The 22955-nt window shown below is 40.7% G+C and overlaps 1 protein-coding gene across 2 annotated transcripts in view; it reads right to left on the reverse strand.

Annotated features, from left to right (window-relative positions):
* Positions 1–22955, reverse strand: part of JAKMIP2 (janus kinase and microtubule interacting protein 2) — a 36300-nt gene that overhangs the window by 12491 nt on the left and 854 nt on the right. For both annotated transcript variants that reach the window (XM_039701666.1, XM_039701667.1), the window contains exons 2-16: positions 14965–15228; positions 13865–14362; positions 12445–12654; positions 11377–11475; positions 10527–10673; positions 8620–8760; positions 7679–7735; positions 6003–6122; positions 4424–4552; positions 3339–3422; positions 2973–3035; positions 2706–2804; positions 1994–2092; positions 1619–1672; positions 816–881 (exon numbers count right to left, since the gene is read on the reverse strand). In XM_039701666.1, coding sequence (XP_039557600.1) covers positions 816–881; positions 1619–1672; positions 1994–2092; positions 2706–2804; positions 2973–3035; positions 3339–3422; positions 4424–4552; positions 6003–6122; positions 7679–7735; positions 8620–8760; positions 10527–10673; positions 11377–11475; positions 12445–12654; positions 13865–14362; positions 14965–15093 — 1995 coding nt within the window. In that variant the 5' untranslated portion in view covers positions 15094–15228. The remainder of the gene's footprint in view (positions 1–815; positions 882–1618; positions 1673–1993; positions 2093–2705; positions 2805–2972; positions 3036–3338; positions 3423–4423; positions 4553–6002; positions 6123–7678; positions 7736–8619; positions 8761–10526; positions 10674–11376; positions 11476–12444; positions 12655–13864; positions 14363–14964; positions 15229–22955) is intronic.

Raw genomic sequence — 22955 nt, forward strand, 5'->3', positions numbered from 1 at the left:
ACAATGAAACCTGCTGTATTTTCTAGCACACAAGCAGTGGCAAGTGGGATATGTACAGCATCTTGTTAGTCTGTTTTTAGCAGCCTATTGCTGCTGGGCTCATCTTGAGGCTGTTTGTGACAGAGGCCATGATATCTGCAGGTAGCACTTGGCAGGGAAGCAAGCAAGAGGATTACCACTGCTGGGTCACCAGAAAATGGAAAAGCACACACCCTTGGATGGACAAGGAACCCATTCCATCCTATGGATAAAGGCCCACAATGGGGCTATAGCATCTCAAAAATAGCTTAGTTGGCTTTATGGCAGTTCTGTTTGAAGCGGAGGCATTGTTGGGCAGAGTCCTTGGAAGCTGTCATGTTGAAAAATCTGTATGCTGCATTTGAGCCTTAGAAAGCAATTTTAACCAATCACCACTTTCTTCTTAATTTTTGAAACAAGAAATGTAGACACACACTTTCAGTGAAATTTTGACATACAGATGCTTTTGGAAGCTTTAGAAATCTCAGGACTGTAAATCCCAAACTTTATCTAATTACAGTTTAGATTTCTGATGATTTCTCATTCAGTTTTCAATTGCAAGTTTTGTTTCATATTATTTTTGTATTTGTAGTTTCTTCTACTGGACAGCTCGGGCCAGCTCAGTTTGTTATTTTTGCTGCTTCAGCAAGGTGTTTGGGACTGTGCTGGCACAGTTCATTTTATTTGGGGAATACTCCCAACAGTAAAAAGTTTAACGATATTGATGACAACAACAGGGCAGAAAATGTGTTAGATGAGGCTTTAGATAACATGAGAAAAGCAAGTATGTGATTTACCTTTTCTGCCAAGGACAATACCGTGGAAGCCTGAATTATGGCCACTTGTTCTTCATTCCTTAAATTCTGTGAAGAGAAAGAAGGAAAGAGGAAAATTGGCAGCAGTTTCCTTCATGAACAAAGACAATCCAGCCTACAAACTAGGTCCACATTTTTCAGAGGATCCCTGTAGTACTGAGTATTCAGTTTCCATTGAAATATTCAGTCTGTTCACATATTAAGAAGACCACTAGTTTTGCCTTTCTACATGATATGGATTAATTGTATAATTCATTCCATTACACCTTAAGAGAAATGTAAACTAAAATTAGACCCATTTGTTTGTCTTCATACTAGTTTAAGCTGAATTTCCATTAAAGCTTTTGTAAAAATAGTGCTGATCTACATCAGCACATGAATAGACAATAATGATCCTTTGTTTTTATTTCTCATAAACTTTTTAAAGACATATCTAATGTTGGCCAGAGATACAGCATCTCTTTTACATGGGCAGCTATGCCCTCTTAGAAAGCCACGGGGAATTCGATATTTATGAAACTCTACAAAAGAATCCTAGTCCTGATGAAGAGTGGTTTATTCAGACTGCCAAACTCCTTCATGTGTTTTTCTGAGTGAAGAGGGTGCAGTTGGGCCCAGTCCCAAATATTGGTGGTTTTTGGATATTCTTCCCAGTCTGCCAAACCATACGTAACAGATGCATAATTTAACAAGTATCTTTGAAAACAGTCATAACTATACATAACACGTACTGCACTGTACAAAATGCAGCTTGTAAAGACAAAATATCTCTCATTTCAACTTACCCCATTATCACCTAGGATGTCTAACTGCTTTATAAGGTCTGGGATGCTGACATCCTGCAAAGAGAGAATAAGGTAAAGGCATGGCATCCACCTTTTATCAGGACTGCCATATCCATCTATCCTATGAACCACATGGAAGCCAGCCATTTTATTTTAGCCTATGGAAATGCATCACACATTGATTTCAGTTGCCTTTGAAACAGATTTTATCATTATGGAGAGAATTTTAAGTCTAATTCAACTGTGTCTGTCACCACACTCTTACATTAGACCTGATTTAAATACCTAAAGTCTAGTGGAGTTATTTGTAATGGATTATATGGGCAGCACCACCACTCCTCTAGGGAGAAGCACTGTTTTATACAACTGACCTACCTTAACCCCTTCCTTCATGCAGTAGATCTGTAGAGCACTCACACCATCTGAGAATGGGTGAATCTGGAGATTAAATGGTGGGGACCGTCTCTCTCTTTCCTGCAAATTAATTGAAAATATGCTAGAGAATCTATTAGAATGAAGGAGATGCACATAGAGAATGCCATAGGTGCTGTTTATATCACTCTTGGCTTGCAAAGCCAAGCTCTTCATTCTACAAGCCAAGGAAAGAAACATGAAGATCTACTCTGAAAAAGTGAGCCAAGTGGGACAGGATCCTAAATCCAAGGTAACTGTTTAACAGGAGATTATTTGATAAATCATGTCAATTTGCAAACTGGCTATGGAAAGGCTGTCACCTAGCTAAGATTCAAGTGATTTGCTTTATTAAGTGTTGAACAACTCTACATTGTTGTAAATACTCCCTTTAGAAACAGGTATTTGACTTCAGACTATTGGGAGACTCAGATTACACGTTTTCCTCATCCTGGTATGCTGTACATTCTGACAGCTGTGGATGGGTATGGTGCTTACTATTTCCAGGATATTAGAGCTGACATACTTCAGCTCACAATTAAAAATGCTGGGCCTGATTTGTAACTCTGTTTTATTGCTACTACACTTGTGTAAATCCTTGACTAAAGCTGGTGTCCAGTGCAAGTGCAGTCAATTAATTTTCTACCAGCTCTACTGTAAGAAGCCCATCCATCACCTCCAGCTCAAGGTTGCGGAACTCCAGCAGCTCGTTCTGGTCTCGCGCATCCTGCAGCTCCTGTTGCAGACGGTTGTTTTCTGCTTCCGTTTTCTCTATCTAACAGAAATATGTAAAACCATGACCTGTGTGACTGTTACAAGAACCATGAAGTATTTGGTGAGTAGTAGTTGAGGTAGCACAGGCTGTGCAAAATCTAACCCCTTAAGATGTCTCACGAGATCCAGATAACCCTTCAGAGCGAACATGCAAACCTTTGGAACGTACCTTGTCTAACAGCTCTTGGTTCCTCTTAATAAAAAGCTGCTTATCTTCCACCCAGTGTGAGTCCTGTTGGATGAAGCAGTAGTATTACAAAATAATCAAATTCCAAAAGGCTGTGCACATTTATTGAAAATTGGAGCCACAATATTCAGACTTTAACATCCTACAGGGACAAGTTGTCTTTTACAGAACAACAACATTTTAAGATTACCAAGGTGTAGCAAGGCTTCTGAACTTGCCAGATCTGCCTGTTTACTGATTGATGACATTACATCTCATGGAAGTTTATACTGAAATTGTGCTTGCTATTTTGTAAGCAGAGCAGGTAAGATACAAAATAGGGAAAAAAACCACACAAGAATTACTTGCCTGCCCTTTCTGAGCCAAAGTTTTCTCCAGATCTTCTATTTTGGCTTTATACCTCTGGACTTCAGCTTGAAGTTGCTCCTGAGCCTGTTGAAGTCAAGCACCACATTAAAGAGTAACAAAACCAGCAATGTGACTGGTATTAAAAGGAAACCAAAACCAGCAGAGCCTAGGTTCATGCTGTCAGTTCCACTGAGTGAGCAACCATTAGAAAGATTTATTACTTGATGAGATGTTTTGTGCCACCCCTTGACTGGCACTTGGATGACACAAGAGAACAGAGCAGTGGATCAGCCCCAACTCCCCACACAAGCCTGTTCCACCATGGATTGCATTAGAGCAGCAAAACACAAGCTCAGGTATTTTGGGCACTCTGTTCCAAGACCCTCATAAGGGGCAATCCCTAAATCACAAAAAAAAAGTACTTAGCAGATCAGAGTGGCAACAGGTAGTGGGAAGAGGCAAATTTAACTGCCAGGGGGTTCTTCAAGAGCTGACTCAACTAAATACTAAACAAACCAATACGATCTCACAGCTAACTGCTTTGAGCAAGAATTTGGGCTGGAGACTGCCTGAGGTTCCTTCCAGCCTGAATGATTCCATAATTTTATTAGAGGGACAACATTTTTAGCCTTGGAAGGTTTATTGTAGCCTGCATCACATTAAAATTTAAATGTAATTTGCATTTATCCATTAGAAACATTTGGACTTTCCTAAAGTTGGTGCAATGTATGCCTTTGTGAAAACCCACAGGCCTTCATTTGCCTTTAAAACCCAATCCCCATCACACCTAGACAAATGATGAGAAAACCCTTGTGATTCTGTGTCAGGCTGCAGAGTTGTCTGCTTTGGCATGCCTGCCTGACTGCAGAGTTTTCAGGTTCAGATGGAGGACAGCTTCCTGTAAACTGAGTGATTGTGTCCATTCTTAATAGTCACTCTCTTTCAAAATGTACTCAGTAAATGAGTGAACAGACATTTCTCAGTGTTATGGATGCTGTATGTAGCACCATTCCATCGTATGTCCCTTTGAGGGGTTTCTTGTCCTGACAGCAATGAAATACTGTTACTCTCAAACAAATACTGACCCTGGCTTCTCTTTCAGCATCTATGACCCCTCCTGTCTGTTCCTGCAGCAGTGCATACGCTCTCTGCAGGGCCTGGTACTCCTTTGTCAGCTGTCGAAACCGCAGCTCTGACTCTTCTGCTGCTAAACCCTGAAGAATAAGAAGGGACATGTCTAAGCCATGGAGAGCAAAGCACTGTCAAAGTAAAGAATGCAAAAGTGATTTGTTAAGAACAGTAGTTGCTTTACAGGTCTTGATCTGAATAGCGTTTTGGATCACAGTGAACTTGCTGTGATCTGAAATAAAAAAAATGGGGAGATTATACAGCATTTATACAAGGATCATTGAGTCCAACTCCTGGCCCTGCAAAGCTCCATCCCCAAGAGTCACTGAGAGTGTTGTCTAAACACTTCTTGAACTCTGTCAAGCTTGGTGCTGTGACCACTTCCCTGGGGAGACCACTCCAATGCCCAACCATGCTTTGGGCGAAGAACCTTTTTCTAATATCCAGCCTAAACCTCCCTTGACACAACCTCAGGCCATTCCCTCGGGCCCTGCCACTGGCCACCACAAAGAAGAGATCAGTGTCGGTCCCTCCTCCTCCCCTCATGAGGAAGTTGTAGACTGCAATGAGGTCTCCCCTTAGTCTCTTCTCCAGGCTGAATAGACCAAGTGACCTCAGTTGCTCCTCATACAGCTTCACCTCAAAGCCCTTCACCATCTTTGTTGTTCTCCTTTGAACTCTCTCTAGCAATTAAATATTTTTCTTATATTGTGGCACCCAAAACTGCACACAATATTCAATGTGAGACCACTGCAGAGCAGAGCCGAGTGAAGCAGGACAGCAGGACAATCCCCTCCCTTGGCTGGCTGGCAACGCCTGATGCCCCCCAGGACATAGGTGACCCCCTTGGCTGCCAGGGCACTGCTGACTCATATTCACTTTCTGTCAACACCTGGGTCCCTTTCCAAGCACTGCTTTCCAGCATCTCATTCCCCAGTCTGTCTGTACATCCAGGATTGCCCCATCCCAGGGAGAGAATCTGGCACTTTCCCTTGTTGAACTTCATCTGGTTGGTGATGGCCCAGCCCTCTTGATTCATCAAGGTCTCTCTGCAGGGCCTCCCTGGGTTCGACAGAGTCAACAACTCCTCCCTATTTTGCATCATCTCAGAACTTGCTTAGTAACCCTTCCAGTCCTGTGTCCAAGTAATTTATGATGAAATTGGAGAGCACAGGGCTTAAGATGGAGCACTGCAAAACCCCCCTAGTGACAGATCACCAGTAGGATGTCATCCCATTCACTATAACTCTTTGATATGTCTTTAAGCTACATGAAATGTGATAGGTTTCCTTGAAAGAGGTGAGGAAAACCACCTCAAATTGCAGGGCAGTCATACCTACAGAATCTATGGACTGTATTGTGAAAGAAACTCTCAGCATTTTAGTATGAGTAACCAAAATTAAGGTCAAATTTAAAAAGTATTTATCACTCAGAATGCACTATAAAAACCTAAGTGTTCTTGAGAGACTGACCACTTGTTTTCAAAGTCATCTCTTGAAAACCTGTAACTTGTCTGTGGAAAGAGTCAGATCTTACCTCATCCAGATCATCATCTGGGGTTGCTGGTGTCCTGTCTGTTCTATATGAGGCCACAGAGGATGTTTCAGAGTCCATAGAATCATCATCATACCCAAAAACTGTATCCACCACATGTCTCTATAGAAGGAAAAGCATGATTTCTGAACCTTCATGTAAACTTGTAGCATGTGTTCTAGAGAGCAGCAGAGGGGGGAGTTGCTAGTTACTTAAAAGATGAGGTGTGAAAAGTGAACAGTGGGCTATCCCTGCAATTATCATCTTCACACAAACTCAAAGGAAACCCAGTGAAGATCAGGTCTTGTGCTGCTGAAGAGTAAGTTTGCTGAATAATTTTTCTGAGGGTCTCTGTCAGTCTAATTGGAAAACATAATGTGAGCAGCAACATGCCAGAGGAAAAGTCTCTGCTCTTACAAAAAGGCAGGACAATTGTTTCTTAACCAAGAAGCTCTTCAAAAGACATCTATCAACATGCAAAGTGTAGTGTAGTGTAGTGTAGTGTAGTGTAGTGTAGTGTAGTGTAGTGTAGTGTGCAATGGTTACACCATAAGGAGCTGGAAACACGTAGAATAAGCAGCCCTCCTTCTTCTTGCACAGACACTGGTGATAATTTTCATGTCTAGGTGCTTCTCTTGCTGATACGGCTGTTGGATCATATGAGTGAAAGCTATGCTAATACAAAACTAACGTGAAGGAACTTTTATTGCATCTTTCCAGGACTACAGTAACTGGCATCCTTTATAAACAATTGCTCATGCTCCACAGTTTGGTTGTATGCCTGGCACCTCACTATTGCCAATTTCATAGCTGAATTAAATCAAATGAAAACTGTGAGACATGTCCTGTGAAGACACAGATGCTTGACCCTGCAGGCTTGGTTTCAGGGTACTGATTTGAGCATTTAAATACTTGGCTTATGGATAATTCTGAAGACAAGCTGATCAATGAGCAATTAAGATGCACTTCTTCTTAGCAAAATCTTTCACTTTGCTGACAGATTAAAACCTTCCAAACCTGGAGTTTGAATCACACTAAAAACATGTGCCAAAGATGTCAATTAGCTTTTGCATATATTATAATTTTTGCTCATTGTGTTGTCAAGTGAAAACAATTGCCATATTCTCCAATGTTATAATCTCTGGTTTCAAAATAAAATTTACTGATGAAAATACTATTAGGTCCTTGTTGTGTCTGCTGTACACCACTTCACTACCCACATAGGAACAATGTGACGACACAGCTAGGATTTACTGGTCTGAAATTCCCAGTGTGTAGACAGTGCTGTGTGACTTTTACAGAACATGGCTGATCACAGAAAAAAAAATAGGAAGGTGTCTGATAATGTTAATACCTCTCAGCATAACACACCCTGGGACCAATACTTATAGAAACCAAATGGAAGGACAATTATTACTACTGGGTGGGGGGACAGCCATAGGAAGGACGATGAATGGGACAGGAGCCCCATTTTGCTGAAAATAAAATAGCTGCACACCCTTAACAGAATTTCAAAGTGGATTTAAAAAGCTCTCCCAAAGTAACTAAGGAATTTATAAACCTGATCACTAAAGCAGATTGTTATAATCCACAAAGCTCTCTTTAATCAGATTGCTAAAGTGTGTTTTCCTACACAGCCTACTTGAACATTGTAAATAAGAAACAATTTTTCATCTTACCTTGATTGGTTTTGAGCTCCTTTTATGCCTTCTCCGACGAATGAGTTTTTCTCTGTCCTAGAAAGCAAGATTAAAAAGTTACTCTCTCTTCTCTTCTTTGCAGCTGACAGATGGACAAATATATGGAGAAAATAAATAATAGAAGTTCCAGTGACTCTCTCCATACGTTCAAACAGGAATCCAATTCCAGGTAGAAGGGAGGATTTATATGCAAATCTGTATGTGTGTCAGCTGAATACCACCTGAAAAAAGCCCTTGTGTATTTGCCTTGAGCAGCTGTCAAAAACAGGAGCTGATGCACTGCTCTCTAAAATCACTGGGAGGCCTGGTGCATGGGTTTGGGCAGGCTGTCTGCCTTCAGTGATGAGGAGATGCTGCCCCTATCTCAAAGTCATTAAATGATGGCAGTGTCGATCTCATCATTCCTAGCAATGATATCTCAGAAGAGACAACAGCCCGTTTTGGAATCTTTCTCCTTCTCCTCAGTATCATAATGAAAAGTTCACTGACAAAGGAATTGTCAGCATTAAATGACAGAAGGAAACCCACTGTCTAGCTGTACATGCTTTTCCAGCACGTGATATGGCGCTGTGGGCCAGCCTCTTGTTAAGGGAACTTTTTAAGCATGACTTAGTTATAATGGTAAAACACCTCGGCACAGCCCTGCCTTGTGAACATGTAGGTACCTTCCCAAGCTCCACAGCTCTTAGTCTGCATTCCTTTCTGGAACTCAATTCACAGTGTTATGGTTTGAGTTGTAGGGGCTGATGCCCAACTACAAATTCAGTAAACTGCACACATGCACACCTACAGCTAAACATCTGCAGATGTTAAAAGCAAGTAAGGTATTAATGCTCAGACCTCTAGTTATAAGAAGAAATACTATCAGTCATAAACTGTACACAGCAATCATTCCTAATTTCCTTGTGCTCTGGACATACCCTTGTTAACTCATCAATTATGTTCTGCTGTTCTATGACCTGAAGCTTTAAAAATTCAGTTTCTTGTTCCTCATTAGCCTGATCCAGGTCATTGAGAGATCTTAATTTCTTTAGAGGAGGATGTGATGTTATTTTTTCTCTCTGTGGTAAGAAGAAAAGATAAAAGAGATAAAATAAGATCCAGTGATTAAAAGATCCCCTTTCAGTTAAAAACTAAACATCACCTTTCATTTAAGCTTTAAATATGCTTCAGCTACACCATTTTTTAATTCATGTCCATCAGCGCTTCTTAAGAATAAAACAGCACAGTAAGGCTGAATTCTTCAAGCAGAACAACAAAGCTTTATCTATTTAGTTACCATGTGGCAATACAGCCTTTACAGCCCTTAAAGGTCACATACCATAGCACTTCCTTGGCCATGCATCAAGATGCTCCCAAGTGTGGCAAATAAGAGTTGAACCTGTCCAGTGAGTAGGCAAATAGTATCTACTCTCACAACCCCATGTCCTTACTGATAGTCAATGTAGGACCATACACAGTGAGGCAATGGACATGCTTTACTCATGTTAAAGACACGCATCCAGTCATACCAGGAGGAAAGGCAAAAACTGTGATAACAGATTTATTTTAACCCCAGGTCAATATTCTACCTGCTCCTGAGCATATGTGGGAAAGGAGATGGCTAAACCCTGTAAGAATTGCTCTAGCCACCAACAGCTTGTCATATTTCATGATTTGGGCATCCATAGTGTGAAGAGCAGATATCAGGGAGCTAACTGAGCACATGTACACTGTGACCACAGATATGCACCAGTGGTACTGCCCACTGATGCCAAATGCATGCAGGTTCCAGAGTCCCTTCCCTTTGCTGTGGGAGACTCCAAGGGACAGTGATCTGCACTGCCACAGCTGTGGAAGAATAATTCTGACCCATGACACCTGCAATAAGTTTATCTGTCTTCTAGACACGGGTAAATTGCAGAGTCTTTAAGTGGATTAACTGTGTACCACTAAGGTCTTTTTCTGTGGGACAGGAAACTGAATCTGATCACCTCTGCCTAATCAGCAGGAAAGCTGCCCCCATTGCAGGGCACTTAGCCTGCTCAGGACAGTGGCTACTACAGGTCAGGGCAATGTCCAAGAACACCTTTAGCAAGGGAAGTCATCTCAGTCTGCCAGCTTACATCTGGCAACCCAGAACATCCACCTCCTTTTTCATTAATGCCAAAGCCACAGCAGTGCATGTGTAGGAACACAGGGCCTGGAAGCAGACTGATAATCACGACAACCCCGTCTGAAGGATATACAGACATAACTGTTTTGACCCCACTTCATATGGCCCTGACATGGGAAATGTATAGCCCTAAACAAATTTAAACACCACCATTCTCCCTTTCCCATATCCACCTACCATGCATCTGTTTTATGGCAAGATTCCATGTGCTTAGTGCCATACCAGAAGTCTACTTTGTCGTCATCAGCTCTAAAAGGAATGTGTACATGATGCAAGAACATCATTCTGGCTGAAAACATCACTCTTAACAGCTTCCTTTTTGAGTTCCAGATAAAAAAATAGCACAGTAGGACATGACACAATGATATAACATTTTCCTCTTTCTTTTTTTTTTGAAACCATTGACACTCAATATTCTAACTTTGAAAATATAATTAAAGACTGTGATTATGCATTCACGTAAATATATTGCCTGCCCATGTATGCATAGTACACTATGTTATGGTATGTAAATCTATAATAATACAGACCAAACCACGGCTGTATCTTAGCAATAGTATTACACATTATATACAATGCAAATTTTCTATTCATATACATCATGCACTATGCAGATGTAGCCACCAACATATAGATCCCCCAGTAATACTCATTTTGCTCTTCAGTACCAACCATTTCTATATTTTCTTTAGTGACTGCTTTGAGTTTATCTTCCATGCGCTGCAAAGACTGCATAAGTTCATCATTTCTCTTTGTGAGGCACTTGTTCTTTTCCAGAAGAGGTTTACATTGTTTCTCAGCTTCTCGGACACGCTTCAACTGGATTGATAATAGCAATTAATAATTGTCATGAGAAACACATGAATATACTTGTAATTTGCAATCTTGACATCTGTTTTGCAATTATGACATAAAGAACATTGAAGCTGGCTAAACTGATATAAAAGGAATGCATTAAGATTTGTAGCTCAGGAATAAAAAAACCTATTAAGAGTTCAATTTATCACCCTCATCCTTAATCAGAGAAGTTGGAATATAAACAGGTTAAATAGCCAGGGTCCTGATTCAACACACAGATATCACCACAGATTAGACAATCAGATAAAGGGATCAATTAACAGTTGTCAATTCTTTCTAGATTCAGTATTTCACTATTTTCAACCTGGTCAAATACTGGACTACAGACCTAACAGGCATTATTTCATTTACAAGGTAAGACTCCCCGTGCACAAGGTAAGTCACCAAGCACATGCTGTGTGCTCAAAAGGAGGGAACAGAAGCATTCACACAGAATCCTACAAGCCTTGCTGCCTTGACCTCCACTGTGATTTTGTACTTACATAATTTCAATGAAATTACTGTTTTATTCTAGGATAAAAAGTCCTCCTCAGCCTCCTGAGTGATGGGCCTGATGGATGGACAAGGTATGTTCATCACCAGCTTTATCCTTGGATAGTCCCCCTCTCCGCCTTTCCCCGTGGCTCTCAACCTCCTCTGTCTGCAGGTGCAAAAGCTCACATACCAGCTCATTTCGTTCATCAACAAGCAACGTGTTCCGGTCTTCCAGCTTCCGTATGGTGGCATTCAGCTCTGCTATCCTCTTCTGGTTTCTGCGCAAGTCCTGTGCATGAGCAACAGTGTCACACAGTTACTGATTCTCTTCAAAATACATGCTTGGAAAAAGAATCCTTAAAAAAAATATACCAGTCAACCTAAGCTGTCATCAACAAATTATCTTTAGGGACTTTGACAGTACTGAATATGTTGGCATATATATATATATATCTATCTATATCTATATCTATATATCTATATATCTATATATCTATATATATATATATATAGATAGATAGATAGATAGATATCTAGGAGGAAGTATCTGGTTTGGGGATACTTCAATTGAAAATTTTAAACCATTTAAAAAAATTAAGAGAAAGCAACCAAACAGATGATAAGTTTTTATGACAGAGAAAAAAAGCTAGAAGATTCTAATTTTTATTGTCTTTTCCTATGGGTTGCTTCTATTTGCTGAGCCACTACCTCAGGTGAAAAAGCCAGGACAACCCTTTCTGTATCAATTACATTTACATTCTTATTTCTCATTTCTATGTATGTAAATATGCATTTAAATATGCATTGGTTGTGTAAACATCTTCTGTTTAGTCACACAGTGGGTGACTTGTGTGCTTTGTGAATGACACCCAAGGGCTGTTTGTGGGAAACAGAAAAAGAGGAGGATCTCCTAAGGGTCTCACAGATTCTCCACGCCCAGCATTTTCCTTGGCCCTCCCTGCTCATCCTTGTAATTCTATCTGGTTTTGAGGATGCATGTTATCTAGGTATTAGGTTCATCGATGATTCTTTCAAAGGGGCACTGATTATTTAGGATGTGTTATATTTGTGACTAGAACAACTGATGAAAACCAGCAGTATAAAGTTTTGTCCAACTAACATGCCCTCTGAAGACTCTATGAAAATTAACTTGTCTTTAGTGAAAGCGTGGGAATGTTTTCCTAGGGCCTGAGAAGGTACGTCAGAAAGAAACACACATCCATGCTACTGTTTTGCAGGGACCATAAAACCTGCATACAGGGCTGCTGCAGTGCTCCGAACCATCTCCAGCCCTTCCCGGGATCTCTCTCTTGGGACTGCTCATGTTACACTCTGCCTCCTTCACCAAAAAGAGCTGTTCATCCAGAGCTTCCTTTTGCAGCTGCAGCTTCTGCACATAGCCTGTCTGTGTCTCCAGTTCTTTCTCCAATGAAAATATGATCCTGTCTTTAGCCTTGATCTCATCCATCTGAATGAAAGAAACACCAGAACAACATTACTGTGTGAAGGCAACAGCATTTGTCCGATTTGTAATTTGTATTGTATGATTTACTTAAGAGCAGTGATCACCTGATCACCCCTCAAATCTGCTCTACCATAATGCACCAGGCCTGTAAAACAACATAGTCTGAGCCATACCCATAATGTGGCACAGGAGCACATTCATTGAGCATTTTGGCAATGTAAGAATACACCTCTAGGATGCAGACTGTGAACTGGGGAGAGGTGTATCATTCTTGACAGCTTAAATTCCCATTTATTTTACTTAATTGTAAATTCTTGAATTCCAATTTTTAAGCTAAACTTTCTACCATTACAAGCAGGTCCAGCTCTCCACATGACAGTGTGTCCTGCTTCTGGCCAGGACAAGGTCAATTTTTGCATTTGCAAGGTCAGAGATTATTCTCTATCACCTCATGTCATTTTCTGAGTATGGGAGAAGGGGTCCCTTCTGGAGGAGGGTAGTATGGCTGTGGTCAGGTCACAGGCTCCATGGTGAACATTTTGCACGTAATCACTCTCCTCTCTCATGTACATATCTCATTGCTGTTTCCAGTCAAGTGGTCTTACATCAATTCATGATCTCATCTTTACCTTTTGTGCCTCCAATTCTCCTCTCCAGCCCACTGCAGGGACTGGGGAGTGAGCAAGTGTCAGTATTTTGGAAAGCCTAAGCACAAATTGGGAAGTTTCTAAACCATGACACAGGGAAACAATGCAACCTGCACCTTTGCTGGTGTGAGCTTCTTTTTGTTCATTTTCCACAGCAATTACGGAAGGCTACACCAAGACCAACCCAAAAGGTATCGCCTCTCCTGCCATGGTTTATTGTGTTTAGGATACCATAACACAGGCTGGAGAAAGCAAAAAACTGCAAGCGCAGATGCAAATTCTCTTTATCTAACCCTTTCCACCTTGCATGTATTAACAAATCAGAGAGCCAAATCCTTATGGATTAGACCAATCACTCTCCTAATTTAAGGTGTTAACTGCCATAACAGTGTTATAGCTGACTCACTGTGATCTATTTATTCCTGACAAATGACAGTGAGATATCTGTAATACTTTTTCAAAGTGAGTTGCATTGCAAGAGATCTGTTACACAGAAAAAGCTAAGAGACAAAAAAGGCAAACTCAGTGCAGCCTAAGAGAACACATGAACTGTTTTGATTACTGACCAGGCGTCGAATATCCCTTTCACTCTCCCATTTGATCTTGGAAATGGCCTCTTGGTGGGACTGATGCTCACTCCGAAGATCACCTGCCTTGATCTTGTCGGCCTGGATCATGTTGTTAAGGGCTTCATCTACCTGCTTTTTGGCAGACTTCAGTTCCGTAATTTCCTGCAGAAGCTTAAGGCGCTCAGAGTCAAACTGTTTCCTGGCCTCTTCACGAGCCTCAATAGTCAGCGCTGTCCGTACTTTATCACTGCTCCCATCCCGCAGTGCGCACAGCGCCGACTTCAGGCGCTGGATTTCACTGTCTCGGACTTTCACCATTCTCGTCATCTCCTGCTCGTGCTGTTTGATGAGGTTTTCCCTCACAGCCTGCAGCTCCTTCATTTTCTCCTCATGGAGTTTGGCTTTTAGCTCTGTGATCTGCACGGTCTGCTTGCGTTGCTCCACTTCGCGGATACGCTTCGTTTCTTGAGTCTTTTCTCTTTCGAGCTTAGCAACCTACATTGAGATAAAATGAAAGTTCATCTGCTGCCAACATAACACTATCAAAACAAGCCCACCCAGACATCCATGTCAAATTGAGAAAAAACCCCTCTGAGACCCCAGACAATCCTCCACACTCCTAAAACAAAATATAGGCCAGCTCCTGAGGTATTCACGTAGATGGCATTGTCTTTACTCAAACAAAAAACCCTCTCTTCTCCAGGTGTCTTGCCTCACACAATGATGCTACATGTACTTTTAATATTTCCCTAGGAAATCAGACTCCCTATATATGTGTGCATTTGTCTAAAAGCTTTTTAAACCAGCAGCCTAATTCACCAGAAAACTGAAGGGCTCGGATAAAGCAAAATTCCTACAACTTTCACATACTGCTCCATTTGAGGGCCAGAGGTTTCTCCAACTTGTAGCTCAGTAAAATGGAGTCTTTTCCATGGAAGCCATAGGACATCCATAGTAAATGTTGTATTTTGGGAAAGAATCAGACCACTTTTTTAGGAAAGAGTTGTGTAGCCACTGTTGAATTCTGTGCTACTATTTTTTCCACGTGTTTGTCTTCTTCAGCAGACTCTTTTATTTCAAACCAAACTGTCACTCACCTTAGATTTCTCCTGATGCAGCTCAATTTGAATGTCTGTTAGCTTAGTCCTGAGTTCCTCATTGGCAGCCTGTAGGGCAACAATCAGCGCCTCGGGCTTTTCGCCCTTGCTCCGTCCTTTTTTTGACATGGTTTTTTATCAGAGGGTCCACACGTTTGTTTCAAATATGGATTGCCATCTTCTTCTGTTCCTTTCAGTGTTACTTAGTTCAACAACTACTGCGTGACATTCCTTAAGGTCCTGGACTCAGCTGCTTTGGAAGCTCTGTAAGAAATAAGACATACTATTATCTGTCAGTGGACACTGCATCTGGACAGCTCACATGCTTACAGAACACAACAGAGTGCTCCATCTCCAAAACACTGCAATCTTTGCCTGAAAACCTACAAGGCAGATCCCAGCATAATCATGCTTCTGAACACCAGCCTGCCACACTTTTGGGAATTCCATGCTTGCCCTCTTCTGTTCTCAGAAAGGGGCACCATGCATTAAAGACAGGAGTTCATTTACCATAAAGATTAGTGCTATTGAGAGTATGAGACTGGAAGGGATAGGTTATTTACTCCAATCCTTGCAGTCTGAGCTAACCACAAACCAGACAATTCAGTGTCAAGGATCTACCAACAATATCATTCTCTTGCCCTTCCCAACCCCTGATCCTCTTCAAGATCCTGTGCAAAACTCAAAGACTCTCCACAACACTGCTACCATCTGTCACAAGAAGAAAAGGCAAGTGAAGTCCTCAATCAGCATTCCAGGCCTCTGTGGAAGCAGAAAACGAGTAACATGCAAGCACCTGTTCAGACTAGAAATTGTCCCCATGGAGTAAGAAATGAGTGCCCACGCCTTCTGGATGATTAAGATCCTAACTTACAAATGAGGCAAGAAATGCCAGTATCACACTGTAATCTAGCACCTGGGGTTTTAACATCTGGTTATTAACAGTAAAAAATAAAATTCTGGACAAACATAATCATTATCCCTGTATTCATTTTCATTTTATAGTATTACTACTGCCATTTGTGGCTGCTAGCTGAAATAATGTTTGGAGATCTGGTATATCAGTCTGGAGATGGGCAAAGCACTGAAACATTAAGACTGCAAAGAATGGGGCAGAGCACAGTGTAGTGGTAGTCGTCAAACTTTCCAGCAATAATGATTAGTGCTCCAGTGCTAGATTCCAGGCAAGATTTCCTCCACTACTGTCAGATTGTACATTATTTTTTTTTATATTTTATTTGCTTTAGGTACAAAAGATAAATAGAATTCTAATCTCCCATGTTAAAACAGAAGGGACTTCCAAACATGAAAGACTGTTTGACTCAACAAAAACTTGCACACATCAGCAGAAGGAAAGACAAGAAAAATACTTAAAGTCTCTGTGTTTCAAGAAGGAATTTTGAGGCTGTTTCAGTAAGTCCAACCAAAGAGTCATCTGAAGGCATTTCCTGCGGCACTTTACTCGCCCCTGTTCTTCTTTAGAGTGCTACAATAATAGCATCAGGACATTTTTACAGTAGCTTAATACTAAGGCTGATAGAGAAAGATCACTTGCAAGCTGTAGGCCACTTTCCCTGTCATGTTCCAGCTGTGGAATGCTGTTTGTTTGTGTACATCCACAAACCTTTTTTAGGCAGAAAAACATGGGATTTGCCATCAGTATCACAAAGCAGGCAAAGCACAGTAACCAATCTCCTGTTATGTATGGTGATACAGTCAGTATGGAAACTGAGATGCATTTCAGAACAAAAGGTTCTATTTCAGCAATAGTATTTCCAAAGTCAGAGAAGCAATCTCACACACTAAAAAGTTCTCAAAATTAAGGCCACCCCAATTAGTTATTACATATCATAGAGGTATGAGCAAAAATCTTGGATGTAGTTTCTGCCACAACAATCTTACAACTTGTTCAAAATATCCAATATTCACTTACTGTGAACCGAGTACTTTCCAAAACACAGAAAAACCCATCCATTTTCTAACACCAGACGCTGCTGTCCATTTTGACTGCACACCATGCTTCTGCACCACAGCCACCACAGTCCTTTACTCTTAAGGCATCTCCCAGCAGGCCTCATTACAGAAGAATATGCATATAGCTGTACATTTATAGCAATTAGAAAGACTGCTAATTATGCAACAGCTGTCCAATATGAGAACCACCAAATGCAAGAGGCATCTGAAATACCAAAACTCATTGAAACACTTGTGTGAAATAACTTTACAGGAGGACCATTGAAAAACTGGTTCCAGTCTCATAATAAGAAGTTCCAGTCTTATAGAATAGATATCCAATTGCCTACTCAAGTACAGTTTAAAAAAATCATACTTGAAATATGAAAAAAATGCCTGCAGCTGAAAAACACTTTACCAGTCTATACAGTGCTAAAGTGAAAGTAAACTTGACCGTTGACTAGAACGGGAGACCAATATGCCTGCCATGGTACCTAAATCCATAAAATGTACTTAGAGATGAGCCTGGGGACTCAGAAAAAGAAGAGGGAAAGAGAACTCCATTAACTCTTAGAATCTTAATCAGCCATACTGCCTTTCATCTTGATGAATGAATAAATTAATGTACGCATGCTTGTTCTTGCTTTGAACAATGCCCCATAATTGTACCAGAATGCTGCAGTGATGGATATTTAGGATGGGCTGAGAATTCATAGCTCTGATGTGACCAAGAACACTTCAACAGTGTTAAGCAGTATGCAGACTATTCATAATAACACATCTTAATTTTCTTTCCCAAGAGAGATCCAGAGAAGCACCATTTAGCCCAATTAACTTTTAAATATGAAAGAAAGTTTAAAGTAAAACATAACTGAACAGTTCCCTTTGTTGCATAGGTGCTATCTGCTCTAGGTGTTTGTTTATCAACAATGAGAAACAGGGTACATGCCAAGTTTGCTTACTTACTCCCAGTATCTGACAGTCCTCTTCCACAGAAGTCCCTATTACAAGGAAGAACATACTTCCAGAAGGATGCTAATACAAGCACCAGCTCACCAAGCACCAGTAGGTCAATTTCAAGGATCAACTGATCACCTCTGACAGAGCATCTCTTATTGACTCCTCCAAAATCTGCAGTCCCAGGAGGAAGTTTATAGGAATAACACAACACCTAAAGTATTAGAGAGGGACTATCAGAAAAAATTTTATTGTCTCGTTTGTGTGATCATTTATGTTTTACTAAAGAGGAACTTGCCGCATGATCAAATAATTTTATCGCCAATGAACAAGGTGAGTGTAGCTAAAATTGCAATTAAAAGAAAGGGGCTTTTATTTTTCTTGCCCATAGGAAAGCTCTGCCTCCATCTGAGTTCACACCAAGAGTCATACTTTACTTTCAGTTACAATTTTCTGCTTTCTGAGGGCAAGAGCAGATAGAAATCCTATCTCATACATGTGCTCCTCCTAACACCTTGCTCTCAGACAGTTGATTCTGCTCAAGGAGTGGCTCCACTGTGAAGAGGATTTACCTACGTGAACAAGCAAAAACTCTGATCTAAACTTGCTTTTCCCTGAGCCCAGAGCCAGCATTTCAGCTCTTGCCAAGACAACGATTAACATGCTAATTTGGAACCCCTCTGACCCAACTCTCCATCAGAAAAGAGTGCTGTGAGTCAGGTTAGGTAACCCTAACATGAGCAGGTGCTCCAAATCACAATGGCTGATCCAAGCACCCTGGCTCTAGATCCCAATCTTCACTCTAGAACCATAACTTCAGAATGTGGCAAGCATGATGAGAGTATTATGAGAAGCTTTTTCATCCTTGGCAAATCCTCACAACCTTTCTGAGCTTCACCATCTCTGCCAACAACCTGCAACAATTCTGAGGAGGCATTTTCTGTTCTCACAAAATGGTGAAAATCCCTTGGAACTAGAGGAGCCATTAGAGTGCTTACCTGCTGGAAATTCCAGTAGCCAGACTGGATTCATGCTTGTTGATTGATCCGGTCTTAGGCAATACTTTAAGGAAACAGTATTTCCACATAAGCTAATTCCCATTACTGCACCAACTCTGTTAGCTACAATGGGAACACCAGCCATACACAACTCCCGTGCCTCCAAAATCAGTCTCATTTGCCTAGCGGAATTTGAATTAATCCTAAATTAAGTCTTTGCTTTGGATTTTATTTACCAGGTTTCATCTATGTTTTGCATTTTTTCAGAATAAAATTCAACCCCTAATTATTGCATACCATCCTGTGTGTGTTACGACACATAACAAAATACATAATTAATTAAAACTGTGATTAAAAGCATGAGTTACATTATTTTAGTATTACGTCATAATTTAGCATATCAATATCAACTCAAAAACTCAGTTCAGACTTGACAAACGGCTCTTAAAGGCAAATCCTAACCATCTCTGATTTTGACTGCACAAAAATCACTGTATTATAGTTAGATTTCTAATCAATACCATAATAATTTTCAGAAATACTAAAATACCTTCTGGACTGAGCTCACAATATCCCTTGGATATGAGGCTCTACACAAGGAATACGGGATGAATCTGGTGCTGCTAGGCTGCTCATGCTAAAATTACCATTGGCCCTTGCTCTAAAACATGAACCAAAAAAGCCCTATCCAAGCTGGTGACTCCATGGAAACAGTAGAAAGGGTACAGAAGCATTATTGTTACCCGCAGAAAAGCTAAGCAGATTTGTTAAAACAATATTCTAGTATTTTGTGGCTAAAATACCATCTGTCTCTTTCTCAGACAGTTATTTTCCTAGAAGTTGGCATAACACAATGCAGACGGAGAACACTAACAGTAATAAAGAAAATCCTGCCCTATCCCAAAAGCAAGTGGACATTTTTTAGAATCAGTACTTTTCAGCATAAGATGCAAATGCTTACTGACTGGAGGCTCTACTTAAGGATAGCAGGATTGTCAGAACAAGGACAAGCTCTAACAACCTGCTCAGCTCACTGCAAGATGGGGGCCTAACAAAACATTTTAGTGATTTTGTACTTTGCGCATTATTTTATGCAAGTGGATCACATTCAACCAACAGAAAACATGCACCACCTAGAAGAGAAACACTGCATGTATTATTTTTCCTTTCAAGTTCATTGGATATTTCAGAGTCCAAACTGCAGACTATGATCATTGTGTCATTTCCAAAGAAGCTGTGCTTATGCTCATTTGACCTGACAGCGTTCAGTGTGGCCACACCATAGAGCTTTCTCACGGTTCTTCTAGCATGCTGTTGAATTTTCTATTTAGAGCCCTACCTCCTGGAGCAAAGATTTCTAGTCCTCATATTTTAAAGGAGAAATTCAAACAGACTTTAAAGATACAGAAACTAGAAGTTTCTGTATTACATATATTACAATATTACATTCTTCTACCCTCACAGATTCTGGATTTTGAGAGCTGATGACACAGAACAGTACAGATGCTTTGCACAGACCTGTAAAGAGAAGGTAGCAGAGAATCCATCTCTGAAGACAGGGAGATAAATTTGCTATAATCTGATAAAGACCCAACCTTGAAGGGATATAGATTTATAGAGGAACTTTGAAGATGTTACCTGCTTGGAGGCTATTAATTTCAAAACACATAATGCAAACATGTAATTATAAATTCAAGTAAATAATATTAACATAAAAATTTTTAAAAATTGGGTTTTAAAACAAAAACATTTGGTTTGCAGTCTTGTAGTACAAATATTACATTGCCATGCACCAAGATTAAAGAGAAATCTGATGGATGTAGAAGATACATCCATCAGATCCATCAGATCCATTCCATCACTGGAAAGTGACTCAAAATGTAGGCATCTGGCAAGCGCTATTTTGCTGCCTCACAACTTCACAAAGCCAATAGGAAGCAAAATATTTACCACTATTAAAAATTACCATGACTGAGTAGTGAAAGCATCTTCAGGCTCACACAGTTTGGTTAAAAAGAAGAGGGGAAAACCCCAGGGGTTATAATTAACAAACTACTTGGATTTCCACTGCTCAAGCTACATCTGAGTTATACCAAGCAATGGAATCCATCCCCACACCTTTGTTACAGTTGGAGGACTATTTTTTTTAACTTTCTAAACCACAATATCAACTATAAAATGAATTAATAGAGATCAAAATTGAAAATTATTTTGGGCATCACTCTACGGTCACATTTCACAGCATTTTCCTGACTTGAATACTCCCAGGTCACTTATGCGGCATCTTTCCAGCTACACTGAAGTCTTGAAAATAAAAAGTCTACCAGAACCCAGCATATATTTACAAATTAAAACAGCCAATCACCTCCTTAAAATACAACCATACACAACCATACATAACCATACATATGTAAGCTTCACCTTATGTTCAATTCTTAATGTGCAGGATACCAAAGTTCTTACACAGAAGATTATTTAGCTGGGAATGGCCTCTGAAAGCAGAAGTATTATCAAAAGCCACTTGAAGGTGACAGGGGCAAGCTTCTCAGAAGGGAGGCTGAGTCAATATATTAGCAGTATCACAGAGCTTGAACTTAGTCTTGGAGAGGACACTGGAAATACCTGCTCAAAATCATCTCCAAGGTGGGAGCCATGTTTTTCTACCTTAGGCACTACCAAAACAGTCAGTCAGAGAGCAGGAAGTTGGAAAGGTTGCAGTACATCACTGACAGCCTACTCCTGTCTGCTAGGAGTTCTGCTGACAAGCAGGGAATCCCAACAGACCACCAAATTGCCATAGTTCTGGGAAACAGACAAAGTCAAAGGCGCAATCCATCAACAGCTCCCAGCAGCCACCTCCACTGGGTAACTCCTATGGAAATCCCAGGAAAAGCTTTTCAGCCTTTCCTCCCTGAGGCTCCTCCTTGTGATTTTGCTTCATGTGGAAGCAAGGGTGGAACTGGCTCCAATCACACAGCTTGAGTAGAATCACAGAGTATCTCAAGTTGGAAGGTACCCATAAGAACCACTGAGTCCAACTCCCTGCTTCTCAGAGGACCACTTAATACTAAACCACATGACTAAGAGCATCATTCAGGTAGTCTTTGAACTCTGACAGGTTTAGTATTCTGACCACTTCCCTGGAAAGTCTGTTCCAGTACCCAGCCACCCTCAATGAAGCAGATTTTCATATTGTCCAGTCTGAACCTGCCCTGATGCAGTTTCATTCCATTTCCTTGTGTCCTACTGCAGGTCACCAGACAGAGGAGATCAGCACCTCCCCATCTGCTGACTCCCTTGAGGAAGCTGTAGGCTGTGATGGGGTCACCCCTCAGCCTTCTCTTCTCCAAGCTGAACAAAACAAATGTCATCAGCTGCTCCTCCTAATCCTGGTCATCAAGACCTTTCCCCATCTTGGTCACCCTGCTCTGGATCCACTCTCAATAGTTTGATGTCCTTGCATCAAGGTGCCCATGGCATCTTTTGATTGACATGTCTTGTGTCCTCTTCAACAACGACCACTCCCAGATTTCACCAAAATCATACTTACTCCTAGACAACCTTTTAAAATCACCAAGTGGTCTGTCTGAGCCAGGGTGAGTACCATTTACAGGCCAGCAGCCCTGGGTTTGAAATTCCTATGCAGAGCAGTAGGCCAGATCAATAGAAACAAAACCTGAGTCAGAGCAGAAGCAATAAACCTCACATTATTGCCTGAAAAGGAACAAAACATCCTCCTGATAAGCTACCTTGATGCTTAGATCAAGCATGATACCTGCACCATGGCAGAATCTGACCCAGCAAATCAGAGATGTTGAGAATGGGAGTCCAACATGTCCAACAGTGCAGCACAGGACAGCATCAGAATGCAAATGTTCTTTAAAAATGCACCTCTGTGGTTTTTTTTCCTTACAAGAGGTCAAATTAATTTTTTTAAATATGTTTCTATGTTCCCAACCTATAACATATGAACAGCATATTTTAAATATTTACATTCTCAGCAAAAAAACATAAACAGGTTACAAATGAGTATTCAGTGTCATAAGGTAACTCAAATGTAGGATCTATACCTGTCATAAGTGG

The sequence above is a fragment of the Passer montanus genome, unplaced genomic scaffold, assembly GCF_014805655.1.
Source record: "Passer montanus isolate IOZ18808 unplaced genomic scaffold, ASM1480565v1 scaffold15, whole genome shotgun sequence".
Classification (NCBI taxonomy): domain Eukaryota; kingdom Metazoa; phylum Chordata; class Aves; order Passeriformes; family Passeridae; genus Passer; species Passer montanus.